General features: G+C 38.7%; 1 protein-coding gene across 1 annotated transcript in view; it reads right to left on the reverse strand.

Moving 5' to 3' along the window:
- The window catches only part of Rab2a (RAB2A, member RAS oncogene family), a 78,332-nt gene that overhangs the window by 38,372 nt on the left and 19,335 nt on the right, over positions 1–20,625 (reverse strand). The window contains exons 2-3 of the mRNA XM_005392185.2: positions 12,994–13,065; positions 3,037–3,104 (exon numbers count right to left, since the gene is read on the reverse strand). Coding sequence (XP_005392242.1) covers positions 3,037–3,104; positions 12,994–13,065 — 140 coding nt within the window. The remainder of the gene's footprint in view (positions 1–3,036; positions 3,105–12,993; positions 13,066–20,625) is intronic.

Below are 20,625 nucleotides of genomic sequence, written 5' to 3' on the forward strand. Positions count from 1 at the left end.
AGCACTTGAATTAAAATTTTAAACACTTGAGAATCTGATTTCTGGCACAAGTGTCTGCCTGGCAAGTGCAAGGTCCTGACTTCAATTCTTGGGACAAAAAAAAACAGAACAAAAAAAAGGTAACAATATTGGGGCTGGGGATATAGCTCAGTGGCATAAGTGCCTGCCTGGTAAGTGGAAGGTCCTAAGTTCGATCCCCGGTACCTTTAAAAAAAAAAAAAGAAAAAAAAAAAGAATCTGATTTCTACTTGTCTCTAGAGAATTTTTTCTTATTCAATAAATGTCTTGTTTCTACAGTCCTAGTAGAATCTTGCTTATTTACTATATAGTCTGAATATTCCTGCTTTTATGCCTCTTCTTAACTTCTTGCCTGAAAGCTCTTTTTCTTCCACCTATCCAATTTCTTTTCCTTTGGAGGACAAGTTCAAACACCTAACTTTTTCACAAAGATCGGGAACTTGTCTACTACAGTCCACAGTTATTCTCTTCTTTTCAGAAATACAAAACACTTTCATGGAGTCTTTTGATCCTAACACCATTGATGAGATAAAATGAACACTCAAATGTGTTTTATTCTTTAGATGAAGTCTAGCTGAAATCAGAGTAGCAAGTATATTTATAGTGGGCACTAAAGTAGGTTATTTTAATTGATCCCAAAGAGCCAACAGTTAGAAAATTATGATTTGTGAGAATCACCATTATTGTAATACTTTGTCATTTATCTAGAAACTACAGCTATGCAGAACACAGATAAAAAACAAAGAGAAGGCAAATAATTCTAAGTAGCCAATTAAGTTGTCAACTGCCTGAGCATTAAGTTGGACACTATACTTGGACAGAGGTGGGGAACATTCGTTAGTGTAGAAGGAAATGTTGTAAGTTCCTGTCCCTGTAGCTGTTCAAAAAAATGCTGATGAACAGCTGCCAAAGGAAGCGTAACAGCTGGGTCTGTAGGTCTCTCCGTGAGGGTACGGGGGCGCAGGCTGACACTAGAGACGGAGGCAGGGCTGCTCCCAGCCCTCTGTTCCAGGCCCTTCCCTAGCGCTAGTGCGTTAGGTCATCCATCCTTACTGACATGTTGAGACAAAATAATATTTGGTTATTTCATAGAAAGTCAAGAGTATAAACTGACACATTTTTCAAAGGACATAAAAATGTCTGCAATTGGCCGAGAAGGAACTTTTACAAAGTAACCACAGCAATAGTTTAAATATTTTATAGCAAAAGTATTTGTACACCTAAAATAAAAATTTTTGATAGGGAAATAGAGCAGATAAACGTGCTTACTCAAAACATCCCTATTATGTGTGTGCGTGAGTGCGTGCATGTGTCTGTTAAATTTATTTGACTCTGTTGGGAGGGCAAACAAAAAGAGTAATAAAGGTCAAAGATGAGTACATGCAGGACAGAGCAGGTTAAGGGTGGCTAGGGAGTAAGTACAGACTTCCTCTGTGCTCCTTCTACCAGGGTACAACTTACATTTATTCACTGAATTACGCTAGTAGACATATTTGGCATTGGCTTTTGATTAAAAACAAAAAGTTACCCATCACAGGGCCTGAGGAAGGTACTTTGAGGGAAGCACTAATAAATTCTTAAGTTTAAACATGTAGGAGAGAAAAAACTTCGTGTACTTTATTCTTATTTCCATGTAATTCTGAAATCATGCTGCCTGAAAGAATGTAAATCAAAAAAGTTTTGAGATGCTATAGGTTCAGCAAGGAAACTCTACAAAGAGTGAAAGTGTGACTCCACCAAGGAGGTCAGAAAGCACAAGAACACAGGACCTAATGGAGTATTGAAGGACAGAGCAAGATAAAGATACAGGATTTACCATTGAAGGGAGTGTTGTGGGACATACAGGAAGTATCCAGAAACCTAGGTTTTATGACTGTTTTCAGTGACTAGATTGGTCTTCAAAATCCTGTCTGTGAGAATGGTATTATCCACAATTTGTTCCTACAGCAGCTACTACACATGACAAATGAGTCTTACGTGCTTTAGTTTATTTCATTTCCATAAAAGTTGCCGTATTTGTCCTAATAGTTTACTCTAGTAAGTTTATTATTGTTATTATAAAATGAACTGGGATGAGGGTATAGCTCATTGGTAGGGTACCTGACTAGTGTGTGTGAGGCTCTGGGTTTCATCCCCAACACTGCAAAAAACAACAAAAGTTTAACAGCTGAGCATGTATTACACTTCTCAGTTTTAATTTTTGATATAGTAAATATCAGTATCCGTAAGCCACATAAGCTAAAGCACTTTGGGGTCCTTAGTAAGCATAAAGAGATTCTGAAACTACAAAGTTTGAAATCTGCTGTGTTAGCGTATCTATTGTAGCCAGGCATGGTGGCATATGCGTGTAATACTAACATTCAGGAGGCTGAGGCAGGAGTGACTTTGAGGTCAGCCTGGGCTACATAAGTGAGTTCACGGCCAGCTGGCATGGTATAGCAGAACGCTATCTCACATCCCCCACCCCGTGCCCAAAGCATATCCATTGTATATCCTAAAGTAACTTCATTTTTTATGCATCTAAGATTGCAGAATAGAGAAAAAAGTCACTTGAATCATTACCTATATTCTGTGGTTCAGATGAATAGCCACTATTAAAAACTACACAGCATGGCAAATAGTAGAATGAGGATAGTGAATTAGGAGCAAGGTAGTCTCAAGTGGTTGGGACTAAATCAGACTTAAATCAGATATTCTTATTATATTTCATAAGTACAGAGTAGACTTGCTCATTATTTTTCTTAAAAATACAATTTGCAGGACACTTGCATTGAACATAGCCTATGTACTGACTCCTGTGTGTCCACCGACACCCACCACCTGAGGGCACACCTGCTGAAATCACTGCGTAAGAAAAATCGCTGTTGTCTAGTGTATACCCACATTTTATTTCATGGCTATAGGATTTTAGTGTCAAAAAAACTAAAATAGGCATAAAATAACATTAAACAACAAGCATAAAATATACCTTTATACAACAACTTTAAAGATCATATAATATTCTTGTGCTATACTTACAGTGTCCCAGATCTGGAGTTTTATCTGTTTTCCATCAATTGTTATCATTCGAGCACCGAACTCTACACCTGAAAAGAGCAAAAAATGATTTACTGTCTAACTAGTTGAAATCTATTTCACATTCAAGGACAAATATTCAAACTACTTCCAAAGATATGCTATGTTGTGTGTTACACAAATCACCTTTAAAAATGAAGATGCTATATACAAAATATGTAAGTTAATGTAGAAGTGCTAGTAAGACATATGCTAAGGACATCAAGAAAGAGAACAGTAGATCTTCTGTATAAAGGCTTGATAACATAAAGACAACTAAAAAAGCAATTCAAGAACCGTAATTATTAGTAATGAGAAGTAAATAACATAATTCAGATATTATTCCAGGAATGCCTATACGTGATAAGTAGGTACACATAAGTGGGAATGTGTAATGCTGTTCTGCACAACACAGCACAGACATTTCACATCACAAACATGTAAAACTATCATTTTTAATGTCTGCACAATATTTCTTTGCTCATAATTCACTTAACTGGTACTCTATTGTTACAAATATAGGTTGTCACCATATTTTCACTAAATAGTTAATGCTGAAAAGAACTTTCTGCATATATTTTTTTCAACTTACTGCAATTTTGGGCAAATAAAGGAATTATGATTGTGAGTCAAAGGGAATGTAGACTTTACACTTAAATGTTTACTTCTTTACCTTTTTCACTGCTTTACCATCTTTTTGGAAACTACTCAATCAGCAAAACGAAAGAAAGAGGTAAATTTAGAATAACAAACAAACGGAAAGACAACTCTGAAAGTAGTCTATTACTTATACGAAAACATTAGTGTGTGGATGGTTTATCAGTATTTAGCTCAGAGTCAAGGTGGGAAGACACATCTGATCTCCAGAAACCAGATATTAGTTATCCTGGCAGAAAAACAACTTCTAGTTTCTCAGGAAGGTTACACTGTGCAGTGTCAGAATCCATTTTAGCATCTCCTATCATTCCTCCAACTGTGATTAGGAGAGCGAGATAGAAAGGTCATTTGTTATCCCATGATATACAACTTGACGCGGTTTCTTTTCATTTTGATACTTACTCCATCTGAGGGGTACAGTCAATCCCAGGAAACTAATAGTGATGTTCATGTTTCTCAGGCTTAGAAATATAGCAAATCCAGAGAAACCCAGAGGTCATGATGAACTTGAACAAAACGTGTGAAACTAAAATTATGCCACATGAAACCACTAAAAATGTTTACATATCTACTTAGTACAAAAATATACACATATATTCATACACATATTGATATCTATTCTATGCCATAGGGTGGGGATACAAACAAAGCAACCACTAAATAATGACGTGAACACGAAAGTACTTGAGGGAGGAAAACAACGGTAATGTGCGGTACAACAGTTTTTGAAATAGCCAGTATTTAAAAGGAATGTACTAAAGCGTGAAATTCTACATGTCAGCATATTTGACACGCAGAAGCCTTTTCACGAGCCTAGTGCTTGTATTAATGGAGTACAGAGAAATCCTATCCTTCTTTCCACTGCTGTGAATGGGCCGACTTTCACCACAATCCAATCTCTGCATTGCTCCCTGGGACTCAAGATTTCATCTTTCTAACAAATACAAATTTGACCAAAGACAACTCCAAACTAGACACAGACATACGAATGTTCCTGCTATAAAGGGTGGGCAAACAAAGCAACAAAGGCAAGAAGATGCTCCCTCTGTGGAAGTGAAATCTTGAGCAGGATGAAGACATTGAATGTGATTTATGACCACGTCATAATATTCCATATCCCACTTAACTTTTCCTAACTGGGTCCAATACTTACGTTTCACCTTTATGTTCTATCTGGCCAAAGAAAATACCAAAACCAAAAGTGTCCTGGAGGTCTCAGAAACAAAGACTAAAACCTTACTTCTCATTAAGATTATTAACACTTTAAGTCCTTTTTCCTGAAGTGTACATATGTTTGAAAGTCCCGTTTAGAAAGATGTCCTTCTCTCTTTTCAACAGGCTAAAACACCAGCCCCTGTGCCCCCGAGTCTGTTTTCCAGATAAATTTTCAACTGATGCTCATTTTGGCTGCTGGAGCAATTATCTGTAGAGCCAAAGTGAAGATCTCATTTACCATATATTCTCAGCAAGTGATGCTTGTTTTTCTCAGGTTGTTCACTCCCAATGTTCTAGAACAATTGTTCTGAATATAAATATACATTTGCTAATTGCCTCCAGATTATTATTATTCTCATATAGTAATTATGCCATTTACTGACCTCTTAATCAATACCTACTGGTTGTGTAATCTTGGGCAAGTTATTAATACACTCACAATCAAGGCCATACTTCACTGCTGGGTTGCTCTGATTTGAACTCCAATGTCTGACGTTAAATAGCTAACCACTGATGGTTGAAGACATCTGATGGGATAGTCATGCACGTACCACCAGTGGTTCAAGCCGGTGGGAAAGTGTTATATCTTTCCTACATCTTAAATTCCTCACCTGTAAAATGGTGTTCATGATATCCCTCACATGAGGTTTTCCCCCAAAATTAAAAGGATTATTACACATATAATACAACAGTATCCAAAACATACCAAATACTAGTATATTAGCTATTGCTATATTCCATACCATAGAAATGAATTTATAAACCACCATCCACATAACTAATGACAGCTCCAGTAAGAAAGGGTCACCTGTGAGAGCCAGGTGATTGTGGAGGCATAAAGATGTGTAGAGGCATCCTACCCAAGGGAAGGCTGTGCCATGCCCATTCAGGCCTCCTTGTAAGGTCAAGGCCAGAAACTCTAGGCTGCTAGGCTACAAGGTGATGATGCCAAAGAGCACAGCAGAGCTGTTATCAAGCAACGAGCCATGCCCAGCTTCCCTTCTACCAGGATGGGAATATATATGTTCCTACCCCCTATTTTTGTTACCTAGACACTGCAGAGGTTCAAAATGGAGACCTGTGGACCTGTGAGCAAAAGCCTTGATTTTTCCTAATTTTAGAAATCAAAGGAAAACTAGGTATAAAAGGTAATACCCTTAATTTCCTTTAAAAAATAAAATAGCAAACATTGTATTTTACAGTTAAACATTAGAGGAATTCAAATTACACTGAAAAAATAGTATAAATAATTTCAACCTGAAATTACCACAAAGATTTTGTCACAAACTATCCAAACACAACTAAGAGGTATTAGCTAAGGAAAAAGATCACTGACTTTGACTAAAAATAAATAAAACCTAGCAGTATAAGGGTCAAACATCTAAGAAGTAATGCTCATTCCCTAAAATTTAAGAAAAGGAGAAGACTATAATCATTTTTTTGCTTTTCTGATAGAGGAACTGTAAAAAGATTAATAAGCTACAGTAGAGACAAGAGTGAAAAAATATGTAACTTCAGAATGCTGGTGGGGGAATTATTTGAGACATGTTAAATTTGAGATGTCTACTGAATATTCAAGAGATGCTGAACAGGCAGCTAGATACGCGCACAGTGGGGAAGGGGTTAACTGGGTGGAAAGAAACTGAACATGGGAAAAAAATGATGATGCCTGGAGCAAACAGAGCTAGCTGGTAAAGTAGTATCTTTAAGAGTACACCATGGCTGGAGCTCAAGAGCTCCCTTAAAAGGGAAGGACAAGGCTTTATTAGGACAATGCGGACAGGTATGTCTATGTGGTGGCAGGAACTATGAAAAAGCTCAAACTATTTTCTGAGTGAAACAGAAGCCAAGGTTATCAACTCAGTGGAAACAGGGAAGGTGCTCATGTTTAGAAAGTACAAATGTAGCATATAGTTCTATGGGAAAGTAAAGTGATGGGACTAGAGAAGTACTGCAATTATCATGCAGTACTACAAGTTCACCTGAAGTTAGTGTTCAAGAAATTAAAATAAGATGAGATGGTACGGTCTTGTGTTTTTTCTCCAGTAAGCCCAGTTCTGTATGTGCAAGCACGCAGTACACAGCGGCATTTGACCTACAGCTCAGCCACAAGAGTGTGATGAAGCAAGGGAGATGGAGCAAGAGAGACACGAGGGGACTCTGCTATAGGCAGTAATGATTACAATAACACAGAAGTTAGAACTATAAAGTAGTAAGCACAGAGTAAGTAAGAGAAGAGGAGTGGGAGACAAGATGGTTGGGTCAAAGGATTATAGGTCTGATGAGGTTTAAGAAAAAGCAGCAGGAACTACAGAGTGAGTTAAAAAGGTTTGAGAGAGTCAAATAGCCCAATATCTGAAATTAAAATTTGGGAACAGTTCGATATTGGCAATGACAAGGTTCTGGTTGTGACTACAGGAGTGAGTAGCAGAGGCAGGATGGAAGCAAGAGGAGGAGTGGAAGTAAAGGAAATAAGCCAGGACACATGTGGATGCGTGCTTGTATGTGTACACTAGGCAGAAATGTAGAACATTTTCCAACTGGGGAACAAGTATTTAAAACCAAAACTCACTGCTCCAAAATGAGTAAGAGACCAAAAGACAGAAGGAGGGGGAGAGCAGAAGGGGAAGGGGCAGTAAGAGGAATGAAGACGTGTTGCGACCATGGAGCAGCTCCGCACAACGAAGGTAACCACCATGTACTGCAAACAGGTAAGAGCAAAAATTTAAATTAAAAAACTTATTGCTCCAATATTTTTCAGACATTACTGTCCACAGGAATTGTTTCCAGGTCTTACTAAAACGGAGGCTGTGATGCAGCAGATTCTCCAACAAGCTTCCACATGAAACGAGGCTGCTAGCCCACACCTCCAGTCTGGACTCTGAATATAACTACACTGACAAAGGTATTTATGCATTGTTTCTTTGATTTATATCTTAACAGTTCTCACAAGATAGTCATAGGATAGTGAATAGTTTAGAGACCTCTTAACATTTTATCATCTTTTATTTTTTTCTCTATCATTTTATACTCTCTTAATTATGCCCCAACCTTAAACTTTTCACCATTTATTCATCAGGCACAGGCACATACGTAGCAGCATCAAGATGCTGCCACATGCCTGTCTTAGTAAACACTCTACTACTCCTTTTGGAAATATGTGCTGATCTGCTAAGTGTTTTTATGTCAGAAACATAAATTGTTATGATGGGTGTCAAAAATGTTGGGTGGGCCTTGTGCAGCAGCAGAATCAATAAAGAACAATACTTTTTGCTTCTACTGGCCAGCATTTAGCTTGACTGAATCAATGGCTGTACTAAATATACTCTTAGTACACTGCGTATGTAACTCCATGTAAGCTCTAAGGGCACGAAGGCATAGCGGGAAGAACACCTGGGTCAGCATTTAGAAAATGCTCTTCAGAAACAAAACCAGCCAGGTGTGGTGGTGCAGCATTCAGGAGGCTGAGGCAGGAGGATGATTGTGAGTTCGAGGCCAGCCTGGGCTACAAAGTGAGCTCAAGGCCAGCCTGAACTGCACAGTGAGACCCTGTCTCAAAAAGACAAAACACAAAAAAATAACCACAAAATCACAAACAATAATAAATGGCGAATCTATTAATATTTTGAGAGTAGTTCTATGATCCCATATAGCTATTTGCTTTAATGGAATTTATGGATTTTTTAAAAAAGTGTCATTACCTCAAATATTATAAAACATCTGGATACAGTTTCCTTGAACATAAGGCAGGTAAAAGATGGAAATGTGGCTGGGCGTGGTGGTGCATGCCTGTAATCCCAGCACTTGGGAGGCTGAGGCTGGAAAAATCACTGAGGAGTTTGAGGCAAGCCTGAACTACACAGAGAGACTGTCTCAAAAAAAAAAAAAAAAAAAAAAAGGAACTGTGTGTATTTGTATATTCATTCTCCATAAGACTGTCTTTTAAGGACAAATGGTCCTGATCACAAGTAAAGTGCCTTCAAAGCATGACCTACTATGGACACCACTACTTAACACCTGAGTTGGTGCCTGCATCATATTGAAACTTAGTGCCTACACAGTCACTTTACTTTGCCTATTACTAGCATTTAAAAAATTTTGGGGCCGGGCGTGGTTGCACACGCCTGTAATCCCAGCACTTGGGAGGCTGAGGCAGGAGGATCGTTGTGAGTTCAAGACCAGCCTGGGCTTCAAAATGAGTTCAAGTCCTGCCTGAACTGCATAGCGAGATCCTGTCTCAAAAAGACAAAAAAAAAAAATCTTGTCCATTTCCAGCATTTAAAATTCTTTTGGTTTCCTTGCCAGTCAATAACCCTTCACAAGCATGGGTATACAGATCTCATTTCCTGTAAGATGAGGGTAAAATTTAGGACATGCACAGTTGTCCAGAAGAGAACTTCAATAAGCAGAGATGTCAAGCAATGCATATCCTGAGCAAAACAGTTTGAGGGTTTGCAAAAGCACTGAGTATTCACGGAAAAGCCAGTGGCCAAGAGCTGATGACATATGCTATCTTTACAGGAAAGCCAGATGGAAATGGTGAAGATGGACTGACAAGAATCATGAACTTAGGAGCCAGTGGTTCATAAACAGGGTAGAAAATTGACCATTATAATATAGATAAGCTGAGGACACAATGACCAGCTAGAAGCTGAAAGTCTGAAGTCAAGGTAGTGGCAGGGCCGTGCTTCCAGGGAGATTTTGTCCATGCTCCTTCCAGGCTCTCGGGACTGGAGGAGTTCTTTTAGCTTGTGGCTACGCACTCCAGGATCTGCCTCCATCTTGTGATGGGGAATTATGGTGGCAGCTATATATGACTACTTACCCAAACAACCATCCACTGCTATGGGTTTGGTAACCACGTGATACTGAATTTCTGAACTCGTGGTCATAGCTGATAAAATAAGGGGTAAGTAGCCCTGAACCAAGTTAAGGTAATGAACTCTCTTTCCAAGGAAATAGTGCCAATTCCGTTAAAAAAAAAAAAAAAAACCAACGAAAAAACAACTTTTGCTTTCTGGGCATAGTGGCGCACAACTGTAATCCCAGCACTTGGGAGGCTAAGGCAGAACTGTCGTAAGTTTGAGGCTAGCTTGGGCTACAATCCTGAGCTAAGTAGCAGGACCTTGTCACTCAAAAACAAACAAACAACTTTTGCTTTAGCTAGGTTTGTTGGCACACGCCTGTAATTCTAGCTAGGAGGCTAAAGCAAGAGGGTCACAAGTTTGAGGCCACATGGGCCTCAGAGAAAGTTCAAGGCCTACAAGGACTACAGAGTGAAGCCATGTTTCCAAAAAACACACAAACAAAAAATCTCAAGTTATCCCTGCTTTCCTGGACAAAACATGAGCCCTGGACCTCTGGATCGCGGTTTCCCACCATGTACGCGGGAAAAAACACTGCTTACGAGGGAGAGAGAAAGTGAAGAGGGCATGAGGAAAACACGAGAGACAATGAGGGAAGTACATGGCACAGACAAAAAACTTCCTGCATTTTTCTCCTTAAGAGCCCTACGCTGTGATTCTAGGCTGCACACCCTGCTCCCTACTTTTCTCAGTTTCTGCAGCACACACTTAAGTTCTCCTTTTGCTTAAGCTGAGTTAAATGAACTTTACTATTTACAAACCAGTGTAAGAGTTTTAAGGGAGAAGGTATCCCAAGCGGGGCCAACTAGAAAGGCATAAGTCACACGCAAGCATGTGAAGAAGCACAGGATTTGATACAGTGAACTGGTTATAGATCCTTGGCTTCACTTTTCACTTAGCCTTCTATTTCTTAGTGTCTGCCACCAGCCAACTTAGAACAAAGCCAGCTGGCGACTACATGTGTTACAGTATTCCAAACAACTCTCTTTGGTCTGTTCCCTTTTCTGTCTTCCTAAGTACAGACCATGCCAATTTCCAACAGCAGGCTCAGCCTCACCCTCTCCACCGAGTGTGTTGTAACAGCTTAGAAATTTATATGCAAGCTTCAATGAAAGGAAGAACACTTTTATTTAGCATCCTGCTATGGTCTGTGTCTGAATGTCCCCCCAAAGCCTCCAGCAGTCATGGGGCTGACTTCTAGGGTTTATGACTGATTCATGGTCCAATGTTGGAATTATGGATGCGAGTGCTACACCCACCCTGGAGCGGGTAGTTTGCATGCAATGTAAGGGAGGGAAAGAGGCTGCTAGCGGCTGCTCCTTCTGTTTTGCTCTTGCTCCTTTTGTTGTTTTCCGCAGCCATGAACTGTTGCCCTCTGCCACGTGCCAGTCTGCCTTGGAGACAGCCAAGTACAGACTGAAACCTCCACAAACGGTGAGCTACATAAACCTTTCCTTCCTTAATTCTGTGTGTCAGGTATTTTGTCTCAGCAAAGAGAGAAAAGTAACCAAGACACATCCTATATGAAAGAATAGCTTCATTTAGCACCCTACATTAAAAACAACTCCTTGGTTAGTTGTCTTAAGACTGAGTCATGCCTAAATTAGCAACTGAGGTTTCTAAGCTATTGAGCAAAGAGGAGATACTATACAAAAAATGAGCTCACAAATTGGGCACAGTGGCACACATCTGTGATTCCAGCTACTACAGCGGTGAGGCAGGAAGATCGCAAGTTGGAGGTCAATCTGGGGAACTTAGTAAGACCCTGTATCAAAAAGCAAAAAGGACTGGGAATGTAGCTGAGTGGCAGAGCAGGCCAGGGTTCAATCACCAGTATCAACAGCTAAAATAAACAAAAACCCCCACCAAAAACAAACAAACAGAAACTCTCATAGAGTTAAAGTCATGAGGAACAGTATGAAACAGTACTACACATTTTACAAATCATTACTGTATATTTTCAAAACTGTCAAAATTAAAATAGTATATTCATATTCTTATTGATAGTATTTCTTAATAAAAGGTTTCAGGCTGGGTATGGTGGCACACACCTATAATCTCAGCCCTTGAGAGGCTGAGGCAGGAGGATTACTGGGAGTTCAAGGCTGGCATAGGCTACAAGGTGAGTTCCAGGCCACCCTGAACTACACAGTGAGACTCTCACTCAAAAGAAAAAAAAAAAATTTTAATACATCTATAAAATAATGTTGGCTTGGTCAAAACTATTAAATGATCTAAAAATATAATTAATAAGCTCTACTTTCACCTGGTATTTTAAAAATGCACATAAAATAACTATAAATGCTAAGTTAATAACAGCAACAGAAAATAAGAGGACACTGAAGATTGATTAAGCAATTAGTTGTAAAGAGTAGCCAGATTTCCAATTAGCCTTTTTCTTCATATTTGATTAATTCCTAGTTGTTAATGTGCTATAGCCATAGAATAATCATCCAGTTGGATTTCTTAGCTTTCAGAATAAAATACAATTTTAAACAAACAAGAGCCCTGAACCAGTCAGTATGACTACCCTGGACCAGTATGGATTTTGATATCTTTGCATACTAATAAACATGAGTAATACACTATTTTGAATAATGGTTTTAACACTTATTGAAATTTTACTAGTAATTATCTCATTTACTGTTTATAATTGCCTGATGGACTATAGCTTCTTTAAAAAAATTAATAATTACAGGCAAGTCCATTGCATCTGGCATGTTTCCAAGTGCTATTCCAATGCTTTGCATTTATTATTCATTTCTGCTCATAGTAATTTTCTAGGGTTGATGCTAGTATTATTCCCACTGTACAGATAGAGAAACTGAGACATGGAGTGGTGAACTGGCTCACCCAGATAGAGGCATAAGCCTCATTTTACTTCCAGGAAGCTGGTCCAGAATCTTTGCTCCTATTTTGATGACATTTCTCCAAACTGTTTGTTTTATCATTAAATACAAATGAAATTTTAAATGTTAATGTCTCCTGCATTCTATTTGTGCAAAGTTGGGTAATACTTGTTTGTATTACACACATTTCTAAACAAGTTATGGAGACTAAACTCTGAACAACAATCAATCTAGTTTCACTGATTCTGAAGTCATCATTCATGAAATGGACCTGCAAGCATTTCACATTAAAATTATTCAAAAATTTTAATGCTTATCTCTCATATAAAACTTACCAATAGTGAGGTCATGTACTGGCTGAAACCTCTTGTCAGTGAACTGTAGCAATAAACATGATTTACCAACACCTGAAAGTTAAAAGAAAAAAGTAAGAGACAAAACTCAGAAAAATCAAACACTTTACAAAAGCACACAGAAAAATGGCAGCAAAAGTTTCCGTTACTGTGAGGAGTCTACTGTGATTTTTCAGGACTAACTTTTGCAGTATCCTTTTGTATTCACACTTTTCCATGGGAAATACGAATGTGGCTTCTGAACCCCTAGAAGACACTACTTAGGTCCTTCTAGTACCTTCTCCACACATTACCATGCAATGGTTCCTATGCAGTGCATGTGTAACAGTGAAAATATTTAAAGTATACTAATTTACTCTTTTTAAAGTTTATCATACATTGCTATAAACAAGCCAGCAGTGAGTGTCTGGGATCTACTTTTCTGAAATATGCCACCTGCTTTGTTTTCTTGCTGATTTGTTTCACAAGCAACTGTAATCTGAATTGCATTCCTTCACTCTATTAAAACTGACCTTATTAAGATCATGCATAACTTCTACATTCCTAAATTTAAAGAAAGATTTTCTATATTCATCCTACTTGCCCTCTAGGGAAACTGGATTTTTTGGGGGGTCTTTTTGAGACAGGGTCTCACTATGCAGTTTAGGCTGGTCTTGAGCTCACTTTGTAGCCCAGGCTGGTCTTGAACTTGCATCGATCCTCCTGCCTCAGCCTCCCAAATGCTGGGATTACAGGCATGCACCACCATGCCTGGCTGAAACTGGATACTGAATAACACACTTTCTTCCTATTTTCAGATTCTCTAAAAACATTTTCTCATCCTCGCACTAGACTAAGTATGTCCAACAGCATCCTGCAGTTCTACAAATTTAAGAGTATATAATCATATTGGGCCAGGGATATAGCTCAGTGGCACAAGGGCCTGCCCGGCAAGCACAAGGTCCTCAGTTCGATTCCCAGTACCAAAAGCATGTATGTATAATGATATTATAATCAGAAATAATTGGAGTAACTGTAATTTGAAAGAAAGAGTAACAACACAGATTTAATTTGCACTGAAGGGATAGAAAAGGTCTATCCTTCCTTCTTTCCTCCCTTCCTTCTTGAGACAGGCTCTCGCTGTGTAGATAAGGCTGGCCTTGAGTTCACTTGAGTTCATGTAGCTGAGGCTGGTCCTGAACTCACTGCGATCCTCCTGCCTCATCCTCCCAAGGGCTGGCATTACAGGCATGAACCGCCATAACTGATGAGAGTCTTTCTGAAGAAGAGATATGTAAACTAGGCTGCTTAAAGTCTTTAAAATTATGAACTCAATGAAGAAAGAGGCTATAAATATTCTGTTACTTGTCTTCCTTAATTTTGCTGAATGGCGGCAGTCTCAAACACTACAGATTGTCAAAATGACAAGTACAAATCAAAGAAACCTGTATTTATGCTTCTGTTTTAGGAAATACTTTATATGTTCAAAGTTTCATGAATGTTTACAAATTCTAGCTAACTGAAAATAAACTGAAATTTGGAAACATACAATCTTAAGCTTTCTTTACTTTTTTACATTACAAAAGGCTCCAATTCAAACGTATTCTATTTTTTTAAACTCTTCAATGGTCTTTCAGAAGACAAAAGGGATTTTTTTTTTCTAAGTTAAAAGAATTGGTACCAAATGTATAAAAAGAAATGCTTCTGTGTAGAAAACTCAGAGTGAAAGAAAATATCTTTAATTTTTCCGTATCACATACCAAAAAAATTATAGTTAGAAATCACATGATTTGAGGGACCTCAAGAATCATCTAAGAGTCTGGTAATCATCTAACTGACAAAAGAGCCTGAACACGCTTTCCTACTTCCCAACATACACTACTCTAGTGAGATTAATCTTATTCTAAGAGTTGGTTAAACACAGAAAATGTCTTTTTTTGGTTCTTTACTTTCAAGATTCTATAGTCTTCTTTCAGGTAATTATTATTTCAATGCAGAGAATACACACAAGTGTCATTGTGGTGTTTCTCTGTGTATCTCCTTACTTACAAATCTATAGGGCCTTTGTAGGTTTGGTTATCTTTAAAGACTGCATACCTTATTTAGTATTTGTTGACTTTTACTATTTTAATTCCTGATAAACTTATTTACAAATTCTTAGAGTATAGGGCTTACATTCACCAATACTTTTTGAACTGCTGAATACCATGTCTTTTTTCCCCTCTCAGTCTTCATCTTATGATTCATGAACAGGATCTATTTGTGCCCCTAACCAAATCTACGTCATTTCTTAGTCTACAATCTCTTTGAGAACAGTTTCTTCTGGCTTTGTCAGGCTGTAACTTCATTCCGTGACAACTGCTTCTCTCCTTCCATACAACCCTGATGCACTGGAGGTTTCCTTTACTACTACTTTGTTTACCTTTTTTCCTTCCTTTTGTTAAAACCTGAAAGAACCAATACAGTCCCAAAGCATCGACCTGCTTCTACCAATTAGTGATTATCAAATCCATCTCTCCATCCACCACCTTCTTTCCAATTATTTCCAACTGACCATCACTTCTCAGCCTTTTGGCTAAGATCAAGTGTATTTCCAACTGACCATGAAACACTTCTACCTTAATTCTGTCAGGCTTGAAACACAAACTTCCAAAACCTAATCCATTCTTTTTCATTCTGCCCATTACCCTCCCAACCAACTTTTACTTCACTCTATACAAGACACAAAACGCAGCTCTCCCCCCGCACGGCCAGCAGTATTTCCTAATCTCCAGAAGTGCTTCCCAATGGGCTACCCCAACAGGAAACTCAGAATAATTCCCAATTCTTCCCTTTTTCAGCATCTGCCTCTAAAAAAGTTCGCCAATCTCATCAATTCTCCTTGAGGTGTCTGCATGAATTCCATGCCCTCCTCTTCTAATCTTCAGTGCTTTAGTCAATTAGGCAACCAAGTGGCAAAGCTGAGTAGGCAACTGGTGATAGAAGAGCCTACATTTTAGAAAGGAAGTTCAGCATGAAGACATGGATTTGAAACTGGTCAGCAAGATGGTATTTAAAGCCACTGCAAGAGAAGGATCAGCAAAGAATAAGTACAAAGGACATATTTTGTTTTCTACTCACATAACTAAACAGAAGGAGAACAAAAAGTCTCAGTAAATGCTGAGATACTTCAAAGCCCTCTCTTTTTAAAAGCTTGGGGAATTCATTCATTCACATTCACTGATTCACTGCTGGGAACTGAACATCCTAGGGCCTTGTGGATACCAAGCGTATGCTCTGTCACTAGATATCACCTCCATCCCAGGAATCCCTTTCATATGGTTATTCTTGCATTGCTGTTAGTAATTTCTTAAAAGAATTAAAAAGCAACAAACTAGTTTTTTAAAAAATAATTATTCTGTGACCATTTCTGGCAAGACTGAATGTGAACTGGAGAGGGGAAAAATCCATCTCCTACCATAGTCTGTCACTTTTTATCCAGAACATGCAAGTCCTTCACTCATCCTCTCCCTTCTCCCTACACAGATTCCACAATTGGCTTTTCACGATTACAGGGGCCTTCCCCTGCCATTCCATATGAAGGCATTTCCATACCAAATCATTTCTCAATTTTCACTCTTTATTAAACAAACAAAATCACAAGGCTGATGTTCAAGCCTCAAAGCTCTAGAGATTCTTACTGAACTGTATAATATTATGTAGTGGTTAAAAGTACTAGCTGGCCTCATGTCCATGTAGGTTTGTCCTTTATTTACGAATATCCTGAAGAAGTATCCCTTTTTTACTCCAAGCTATCCCTTTCTACGAATTCTGAGATCTGTCAACTCCTTTGCTTGCATCTTTGTTACTTCTCTTTTCACTGAATCCTTTTCCTCAGTAGACAAATATGTTCAAGTCTCCCATACTCAAACATACCAACTTCCCTGAAGGGAAGATCAGTCAGGTCTTGTTCAGCAAACTCTCAGCTGTCACAAGTAGGAGGGCCGGGGATATAGACCAGTGGTACAAGTGCAAGGTCCTGAGTTTGATTTCTGGTACCAAAAAAACAAGTAGGAACTATTACTGATCATAATCCTCAAATTAAACTTTAAGCCTCGACAGGAGGATCGTTCCAAGTTTGAGGCTAGACTGGGCTACCAAGTGAGCTCAAGGCCACCCTGAACTGCATGAGATCCTGTCTCAAAAGACAAAAAACCAAAAAACTTTAAGCCTTGAGAAAGCTTAAGAAAAAGCAAAAAATCCAACACAAAGAATTACCCTGAGAGCACAGAGAGGAAATGATCAGACTGCAAAGGTTATTTGTTTTCCTTAGTGAACAGAAAACCACTGTCTACTCTGTACCTATTCCTGAGGTCGATAGTGCCAATTACCTTCACGAAGACCTATGAATTTTTCCTATTTGTTGGATGTGAACTTTCCCTTATTGGACTTACAGAAGATTTTATTTCTATGTCTGAAATGTCACTTGCAACTTTTATCTTACACTAGCCATTATATGCCTGTTTTTAAAACCTCATTTATAAATGAAGTCTCTTGAGCGTTGTCTGTATTTTATTCACCTTTTATACCCCAAATGTACCTAGAATCACCCCTTCAGCTAGATTTGCTTGATACAAAAGCAAATATGTACAATACTATTTTTAAAAGCCTTCTATGGACATCTTGGATACTATTACCTCTTTGTAAATAATATAAACTACTGCACAGTGGACCCTCAAGTTACCACTCGCCTCACATACAAACAACCTGGGTTACGATAGGGAATTTCAGGATTAACTTACAACCGAAGTCTGGAGTTACGACCCACGTGCAAGCTGCTTGTATGGTTGTATACAAAGAGTCAAGATGCCAGAAAAGAGTACACAGGTGTATGTAAGCATTAGTCTGGGCTCAGATGTGTGTCTGTGGATGTGATTTCAGTCAGTGCTTTATATAATCACTATGATTACTGCTATCATAATGGCCCCAATAAAACTAGAAAAGAAGATAAGGAAGGAAAGGAAAGAAAGCAATCATAATAGAAAAGAAGGAAATTGTGGAAAAATATGGGAGTGGCGTTTGTGTGACACACATCGCTAATCTGTACAGGATGTCAAAATCCACCATCTTAATAATCTTACAGACAAAATATCTGTGTAAGGGAGCTAATGTTGCTAAAGTTAAGTCACCATCAATAGTGTTAGGAGGTAGACAGGCTATTATTAGTGTGGATAAACAAAGGCAGATGGCAGGTCACAGCCTATCTGTGTCTGTAATTTGTGACAAAGCTAGGGTTATAAATAAAGATCTTGTAAAGGATAACCCATCAACTAGTGATAATGGTGAAACATTGCCAGGAAGGAGTAGTTTCACAATTTTAAAGTGAGAACCGGGACTCCTAGTATAACTAGGCATGGTGAGGCAGCCAGTGCTGATAAGAGGGCTGAAAATTACATACACCACTCTGAAAAGATGACCCAGAGAAATGGCTTTTGCTATCATAAAGTTTTCAACTGTGATGAATCTGGACTTTTCTGGAAAAAAATTGCTCAGGAGAGCATACATTACTGAGTAAGGGAAGAAAACCCCAAGCCACAAACCTATGAAGGACAAACTAACCTTACTGCTGCATGCCAATGTGAGTGGTGACCTCAAGATAAAGCCTCTCTTGGTTTATCACTCCGCCTCTACAGTGTTCAAAATCATGAAGAGTAGGCTAGGGATCATGTGGAGATCTAAGGCAATAATACGGATAACAAGAGTGCTTTTTCTTGAGTGGATCAGGGAGGCTTTCTGTCCTACTGTTAAGAAATTATCTAGAGGACAAAGGTTTACCACTCAAGGCTCTCCTTATCATGGACAACGCTCCTGCTCACACACGAGATTTGGAAGAACTGTTTAAACAATTCCCATAGCTCTCTGTTGAGTTCTTCCCACATACTGCAACTCCTCTAATGCAGCCTATGGACCAGCAGGTTACAGGTAGCTTTAAGAAGCTATAGTTATAGCTTATAACTATAACTATAGTTATAACTATAGCTTCTTAAAGGAACCTTCCAAGGAATTGTTCCTGAAGTGCTTCCAGATGGTCTCAGATACAGACTTAACTGTTACAGAGTTCTGGAAGAAACAGTACATTTTTTCCTGTGTAGGGTTAATTAAGAAATCCTAGGCCAATGTCTCACTAAGAACACTGAGACCTAGGTGGAGGAGTATCAACAATCAGTGCAGCAAAGTGCTTCTTATGAAATAAAGGAAATCTTGAAAATATGGACAAAGTTACAAACATTTGTGGAAAAGTCCCACCCAGACAGAGAAAAAGCTAATCATTGCATTTACTTGCTTAATGACAATGTCATGTCATACTACAGGGCAGTGTTAAAAGACAGAAACAATCTTAGACTAGGTTTTAGTTCTGAAAGTGTTGAGACCTAGTGAGCCAGAAGCAGATCCTAGGGGATACAGACTCCCCAAGGAGAGAAAGGACACCAGAGAGCCAGATTCCTGATGTTCTTACGGAAGGGAACTCTCCTTCCAAACAATAACCACCTTCCATTTCATCCTCTCTTCTTGCAAGCCAAAGATGTCAATATGAGTGGTCAATATAGTATAAAATTTTTGAACTGCTGTCCTAATAAACTACGCAGATTTTAACTTTTTGGTGAATACACCCGGAAAATTATTGGTATTTCTCGTAAATTATGCATATTATACAGTTTTTCTATTATGAAAAGGTTAGGGGTGCTTTGGGAGGTTCAGAATGCATTGATGGGTATTTCTACTATACGTAGCTAAGTTAGCTACAAATATTATAGGTAGTCAGACAGGGTTAGGCCCTCAAAGGACCCACTGCAGAAGACAAGATACCTCATAATCATGGGACTGACAGGTTCCTCTGCTGTGGGCCAGACCTCAAGCTAAAGAATAAAACAAATGTACCCACATACTTCCTAAGAAAAAGCATGAGGGATTGATATTCTAAACTGGTATCGATTACCTTGAGAAAGCCAGAAAGAGCCACTAACACTACAGAAAAAGCTTCTGTTCTGTATTCACGTCTGCTTGCTATATGATTTTCTTCCCCATTCGATTCTGATTTAATCACTTTTACCTGAGCAGCTACACTTGTAATCTTACTGGCTGACCATAGTTTTGATCCACCTCAGGCCCACCTAGTGATTTCTCACTTTCCCCCACCTTGGAACCACATCACCTCGTGGTTTTGCTCTACAAAATCCCTAAAAAAGGCAGGGTCCTTGGCAACCCATTTGGGACTCCTTCTGTCCCTCCCTCAGACACAAGCTTTTTCTTCAATAAATATATTCTGCTCTTAACCTCTGTTGTTCCTAAAATTCATTCAGTTTTAGAGAACAAGAACTCATCCCAGATATCTAGCAGGTTGGGAGTTTCTTTTGCCTATATCATTTCCACTATTTCTTATGGATTTAATAGTCTTGACTTAAAACCAAGTTGAGTTACAATCAGGCCTCATGCATGAACTGCGTTCAGAAGTCAAGGGTCCACTGTACTTATTAGCAATAATGGCAGAGTTCCATGATGCCACTTTACTGTCTTCCTTTACTCAGGATCAAGTCAATGTCCCTCTGTAACAGTGTTGTGAAAGCTGAGTATATAAATACCAAGTCAGTGTTTGAA

The sequence above is a fragment of the Chinchilla lanigera genome, unplaced genomic scaffold, assembly GCF_000276665.1.
Source record: "Chinchilla lanigera isolate Chin_1 unplaced genomic scaffold, ChiLan1.0 scaffold00043, whole genome shotgun sequence".
In the NCBI taxonomy this organism is placed as follows: domain Eukaryota; kingdom Metazoa; phylum Chordata; class Mammalia; order Rodentia; family Chinchillidae; genus Chinchilla; species Chinchilla lanigera.